Source organism: Poecilia formosa, unplaced genomic scaffold (assembly GCF_000485575.1).
Source record: "Poecilia formosa unplaced genomic scaffold, Poecilia_formosa-5.1.2 Scaffold287, whole genome shotgun sequence".
NCBI classification, from domain to species: domain Eukaryota; kingdom Metazoa; phylum Chordata; class Actinopteri; order Cyprinodontiformes; family Poeciliidae; genus Poecilia; species Poecilia formosa.
This window is the reverse complement of record NW_006800226.1, coordinates 706,031-709,476: the sequence shown is the minus strand read 5'-3', so window position 1 is coordinate 709,476 and position 3,446 is coordinate 706,031. Positions and strand designations below refer to the sequence as shown.

Sequence of the window (3,446 nt, the reverse complement as noted above, 5' to 3'; positions counted from 1 at the left end):
TTTTATGGAATCTGTAATGATTTCAGAAGTAATCCAGGCTTAGTTTGACCATTCCAAGTGCTGCAGATTTCCGTGAATGTGAGTTAAAAGCAGCAGAATTAAAACCAGCGTCGTTAGGACAGTGTCTCCTTCAGCTGGGTCAGAACCGCTGGACAGACCGTCCCAAACCTGTTTCCGCTCATGGGCCTTCTGCTTGAGCTGCTCCCGATCTTGTTCCATCTGCCTCAGCTCCATCTGCGCTGCTATAAAGTCCCGTCCTGTCATCGCGGCTTTGACAGTCGGATTAATCGTCCTGCAAACACAAACATAGAACAAACGTGTTGTCCACGACGGACCGGACCGGACCGGGTTCGGCTGAACTTCGCATGGGGTTCGGGGGAGGCGGGGGGGAGAACTTACGGACAAACCTTCCGGTCGCTGGTCATTTTGGAAAACATTTTTGCTATGTTTCCGTCGGCCTCCAGATTATTTTTTTTTATTTATTTTTTTTTTCTGAATGTAATTCGCTTCTATAGTAAACTCTCGTCGTTTCTATGGTAACGGGTCGCTTTCTTTTACGGGCGCAAACTGACATTTGTTTTGAAGGGAAACAGTGTTATGTATGGAAGCCTGAGAGTGCCATTTGTAGGTGTCTCAGCTTTCGGGATTAAATGTAATGTGACAAAGAATTAAGGCTACTGGAGAGTGAAAGAAAAGAAAACTGTGGCCACGGAGGAGTATAATCCTACATTTCTGAATTAATTTTGCATAATTGCTAAATAAATAAATAAATAAATAAATAAATAAATATATTCTAATGTTTTGAGTTTTCGCAAACTAAATTATGAAAATCACAAATCGTGTTTTAGAAAATTTGAAGTGACGTGGAGTAGAATAACCAATTCTGTCTGATGTAGTGAACAAGCAAACAAAAACAATTACCCTTCAACAAACTGAACAATACAGAGTTTTATGGAATCTGTAATGATTTCAGAAGTAATCCAGGCTTAGTTTGACCATTCCAAGTGCTGCAGATTTCCGTGAATGTGAGTTAAAAGCAGCANTGTGTTGAGTTTTTGAGAACCACTGAACATCTCCCACAGTTGTTGGCAGACCTGACCAGAAACTCTCCTGCTTTGCCTGCATCAAGACACTGAGACTTGTTCATTCTTAAAATAATACAAGTGTGTCAGAAGTGGGATTTGAACCCACGCCTCCAGGGGAGACTGTGGCCTAAACGCAGCGCCTTAGACCACTCGGCCATCCTGACATCTCACAGGTGTGTTAAAGATCTCTCTGCTCCATGATGCACTTTCTCAGTCCACTTAAAGCAAACATGTTAGAATTGGGATTCGAACCCACACCTCCCATCCCAGCCTGGAGTGCCTCTCACCAGCCACACCGGGTAGACAAGCCTCTGCTCTGGACCTGAGGTTTGGACTTAGAAATTGAGAAAATTATTTTGAATTACGTCATTTCTATCAACCACTTTTATGCGATACTTAATTAAAAAAAAAAAAAAAAAAACGTTGGTGGGAACATAGCTACTGACGCAAGGCTTCTTTTTGACAGTGCAACATTAGTCTGTGGGACATGGCTTGATGTGCTCCATTTTGTTGTAGCATGAAGAGAGGAAAGAAGTTACAGAAAGTTCTAATGCGTCTGGTTATTTTAAGTATTGCCACCTATGGGTGAGATCCGAAGCCAGGATGGCCACACCGGTAATCCCTACTTGTGTGTGTGGGTTATTCTTCATGGTTAAGCTTCTACTCTTCCTAAAGTTCTTTATAATTTCATTAATTTCATTTTTGAATTCGTATTTTGCATTGTTTTCTTTGAAGTGGAACTCGTTGTTGGGGTTCTCATGCTATTTAAAGTCTTTTGTTTGTTTTTGTCTAAACGTGACGTTGGTATTCAGGTGTTAGTCACTGAACTTGTGGCTACATTTTGCCTGTTGCGTTATTAGATCCAACAGTCTCTAAAAGTTGTGTTATGTAAACTCATGAAAGGTAAACTTAATGTTGGAGCCTGTTGGTTGTTTCTGCTATGTTGCTGAGTGGAATGGTATTCTGGCGGGGGAATGTAAACACAATAAATCCGGACTATTAAAAGGCAACAAGTGGATTTCAGGGATATCTGGGGGTTAATAAAAGAAATGCTTTCATTAATCACAAACAAGAAATTTATGGTAAGTCTCCATGGAAACGTACTGAAAAGTGTTGCATATTGCAAAACTTAACGTCCAAACCTCATTCACATATATTTTTGTGAACATTACAGTTTCTATAGAAGCCAAAGATATATTAGTGTGCAAGGTTTTTTTTTCTATTTCCAGAGACTTCTTTTGAGTAATGCAAATATCATCATGATTTTATTGTTGCTGGTTGGCAACTATTTTGCATAAAGTTCAACTCTGTTCTCTCTCTGATCTTATGAAACAGATTACGAAGAGTATGGAAGACATACAACAGATAAGCAGCATCTATGTGGATATCTTTAGGTTCTGACCGCACCATTCCTTACATCGTCAATGAAGCCAGAGAATGAAGAGGTACAATAAAGACAGTAGCCCACAGATGGCTGCTCCGCTGGTCATACGAAAAGCCACCGTCTTCAGAAAGGTCACAGAGGTGGTATACTGACCCATTCATCTCCAACAGGAATCATTGCTTATTTCTTTTGCATTGTAGCACATCGGCAGACAATAAGGTTATTATTAAACGACCATCTAACACAAGGGTAACAAGAATCGTATTGCAATCGTTTGGATTTGTTCCAATAGTACAGGAGTATGTTACTGCCAGAACTAGGATTAAAATACAGGAGCAGCATCTAGATTTTTTTTTTTGCCAAAATATCTTTACAAACTTTCTTAAAAGTTTAAACAAGCACAGCTCTTATACTTTGCGAGACGACGTAGCAACAGTGATAGTACTACTTTAACACTCTACTACTAAATGACAAACAAAAGGAAAAACCAACAAAGTGCTGCTCACAGAATCCTGATCCTAACAACAGTGTACGTACCTTAAGAGAATAGTTTGTGAGGTGCAAATTTAAAGATTCCCGTGTTTATACATTATTAACTCTTATTAAAAATCCATCTATTAGCTGCTTCTTCGTGTTTGTGTGATGTCTTTCAGTGGAGATGAGACTGGCCTTTATTAACCACTCAGACAAACAGACACAACAAAACTGTCAGAAGGTCGATACTACCCTGTGAATATAACTCAAAAAAGTCAATAATTTGGATCGTATTTTTATTCTTTCTTCCTTTCTAGCAGGACAATTCTGCTATGTTTAGATTTCAGAGTGGGGATGAGACATTTTGTATGTGAAAAAAAAACTTTCAAAAACATGACACTGTAGCAGAAAGACTTTCAGCAATCAAGATGATGCATGACTGCTAAATACATTATTGCTAGGGAACAGAAAATGATTGTGTGGGAATGCAAAACCAAAAAAAA

The 3,446-nt window shown here is 39.2% G+C and overlaps 1 protein-coding gene and 1 non-coding gene across 4 annotated transcripts in view; both read right to left on the bottom strand.

Moving 5' to 3' along the window:
• The window catches only part of LOC103151618 (coiled-coil domain-containing protein 42 homolog), a 12,091-nt gene extending 11,602 nt beyond the window's left edge, over nucleotides 1-489 (bottom strand). The window contains exons 1-2 of one of the 3 annotated variants that reach the window (XM_016681596.1): nucleotides 400-489; nucleotides 169-292 (exon numbers count right to left, since the gene is read on the bottom strand). In XM_016681596.1, coding sequence (XP_016537082.1) covers nucleotides 169-292; nucleotides 400-437 — 162 coding nt within the window. In that variant the 5' untranslated portion in view covers nucleotides 438-489. The remainder of the gene's footprint in view (nucleotides 1-168; nucleotides 293-399) is intronic. The other 2 variants (XM_007571783.2, XM_007571782.2) reach the window with 2 other exon arrangements.
• A 677-nt stretch (nucleotides 490-1,166) lies between these two features.
• trnal-uag (transfer RNA leucine (anticodon UAG)) lies at nucleotides 1,167-1,249 on the bottom strand. Its single transcript has one exon. It is a non-coding gene; the product is annotated as a tRNA-Leu (tRNA).
• Nucleotides 1,250-3,446: the final 2,197 nt, after the last annotated feature.